This window comes from Temnothorax curvispinosus, unplaced genomic scaffold (genome assembly GCF_003070985.1).
Source record: "Temnothorax curvispinosus isolate PA1 unplaced genomic scaffold, ASM307098v1 QBEX01014450.1, whole genome shotgun sequence".
Taxonomy (NCBI): domain Eukaryota; kingdom Metazoa; phylum Arthropoda; class Insecta; order Hymenoptera; family Formicidae; genus Temnothorax; species Temnothorax curvispinosus.
The window spans coordinates 4,222-6,909 of NW_020224230.1; the positions used below are offsets into that span (position 1 = coordinate 4,222).

Consider the following 2,688-nt stretch of genomic DNA (forward strand, 5'->3'; position numbering starts at 1 on the left):
TAATAATCCTTAAACACCGGCATATAATTTTATACAGTTAGTGCAAAAATATATTCAAAAAGCATTTTAATATAATAATTATTATTATATAAAAATATAAAAATAATATATTATATATATATATATATAAGACAGAATTTATTCGATTCTAAAAACACATGGTTTCAGCTTCATGAAATTTCAATTTCTAATATCATAAGTTATACCCCGGGATCAATATTGCGAAAAATGATAATTTTAATTACCTTAGTTTGTGGCTTGATATCAAACGTGGTCGCTATAAATTCATTCTTAGGAGGCAACTTTAGATCCGTGCTATAGCCAGCGAGGTGCCACATGTCCAGCATTTTCTTGGATATTTTCTCTTTCTTATATTTAGTGCCGTACCAACTTTCGGTTTCATTGGCTATACTTTCATACGCTTTTGCGACCACGTGAATCCTGATATTTTTCGGTGTCAGATATTCTATTATCTGCTCGATTAAGTCAGGTCGCCACTCAGTGAAAACATGTTCCGCACACAAAACATCGTTCATGGGATATTCCTGTATCGCTTGGACCATAGAACTCACATAATTACGAGGCGAAGATTTTTCCTTAAAACGGAAATTCATGTTCGCAATATCTCTGTATTCCTGTAAATGCAAAATCATATAACTCCATACGTAATACAGAATATTAAAATATAGAGTGTCCGGCAAATTGCAATCCTACAATCTGCCGAGCATTCTACATAAGATTGTATTTTATTTTATTAATTACATCGTAAATCCATTCGATCGGGCCTTTCAACTTCAGCATATTGATATATTGAAACATTAGTTGAACAATATCTTCGATATGCTTAATACCTTCTTCGGTTAGATCTACAACAACACTGAAGAAACTGAAACCTCTGGCGCCTAAGCGTCTTCCAGATATCAGGGAGTTACACCAACCCCTGGCCTTTAAAGCCGATAATAATGAACCCTCTCCTTCGTGTCCAAGTAAATGAGAAACGTAATGCGCAGGCTATATAAACAATATCACATAATTATGTATAATCATGTGTAATGTAATAATTACAATTATGTGTAATATTAATAACTAAGAATTTTATAAGGATATTTTTATAATTCTCGCAACTCTTTATATGTATATAAAATTTTAAGATACAATTGCATCTACAAATACAGCAACACAAACGCACACAAACACGCACGCATCCTTATTCGCACCCTCGTCCGCACCCGCGCCTGCGACCATACACGCACGGACAAACGTACGCACATATTATAAGAAATATTACATATAATTATATTTAAAAAGAACTAATATTCGTATAAAGTGTCAAAATGAAAAGAAAAATATATTACCGACGACCGATAATGTTGCTGCATGTCAGGTATAGGAAACGAAAGGTCTAAATTTCTTGTATCCTTTATCGGAACAATGTACCATATAGTGCGAAAATGTTCATCCTTGAATGGATGTTCAGGCCATGTTGGAACTTCAATTTCCTTGTTTCGTACTTCACAAAAGAGATCTACTACCATGTTTTCGAGCTCATCTAAACTCTCTAAACAGAGCATTTTTATTCATTAAAGTTATTTCATTAATCATCATTCAATTCATATCCCAAAAATTAAATATTTTTAGACATATTTTACAACAGTATAAATAACATTCAAATGTTCTAAGAACAGGTCTAATCAAGAACTTGTAAATTATCATACCTTTGCCAAGAACACACAGCGACATAATATTTGCAGAATAATACTTTTCATGAAACTCCAGTAGCCTATTTCTAACATTAATGTTCTTTTGCTTCGGTATTATGTCTAATGTTTCTCTATTGCCTGTGCCAAATTTTGAATATGGATGATCTGGGCTTGCAGACGATTTATCTAATTGATCAAATCGCCAAGTGTCATTCGCCAAATTTTTCTCGTGTTCTGAATTTATGGCATTTAGCTCCAGCTCAGTCAAGTTCTCCGTAAAGAGAGGCGCTATGAAAAACTGCGCAAAGCGATCTAAAGCGCCTTCTAGTTTCCCCGGAGTTATATCAAAGTAATAGGTAGTGTGATCTAAGTGTGTAGATGCATTGCTCGCACCGCCATTTTGCGACAGATATATATTGTAAGCATTCTGCTGAGGATATTTCTTCGTTCCCAAGAATAACATGTGCTCGCAGAAGTGCGCTAATCCAGGTAGATCATCTGGATCGCACATATAACCTGTAACATATTTTATCTCTAATTAATTAATTTAAAAATTGATAATTTAATAATCATTAATAGAAACATATAAATCCTAATATATAATAATCACAAAATATGACTAAATTTGTCCAAGAGAAATTATAAATATTAATAGTATAGAATAACTCAGAAGAGGAGAACACCTAAACAACCACATTAAAATATTGAATTTATATAGAAAAATATATATGAAGTTATTAAGCAAAAGTCGCAGGTCAAATCACAAAGATCCAGATGTTAGCACGTTAAAAGATATTAAATATATTAGACTGATAAAAAAGTCATTTATAATAAGAATAAACAAGACCGCTATGATACACAATCGAATGAGATCGAGTTTTCGGTCTAAGCTTAGATCTTAGGCAGCTTAATATTAATATTTCCGTATATATGTATCATTAATAATATATATATATTCCAACTTTTTACTGCGCGCCGATCACAGCCG

At 32.6% G+C, this 2,688-nt stretch overlaps 1 protein-coding gene across 1 annotated transcript in view; it reads right to left on the reverse strand.

The window, feature by feature from the left end:
* LOC112464681 (insulin-degrading enzyme) overlaps positions 1 to 2,216 on the reverse strand; it is a gene marked incomplete at its 5' end in the record, with an annotated part of 5,308 nt that extends 3,092 nt beyond the window's left edge. Inside the window, 4 exons of the mRNA XM_025031815.1 lie at positions 246 to 635; positions 763 to 1,011; positions 1,356 to 1,558; positions 1,716 to 2,216. Of these exons, the coding sequence (XP_024887583.1) occupies positions 246 to 635; positions 763 to 1,011; positions 1,356 to 1,558; positions 1,716 to 2,216 (1,343 nt within the window). The remainder of the gene's footprint in view (positions 1 to 245; positions 636 to 762; positions 1,012 to 1,355; positions 1,559 to 1,715) is intronic.
* Positions 2,217 to 2,688: the final 472 nt, after the last annotated feature.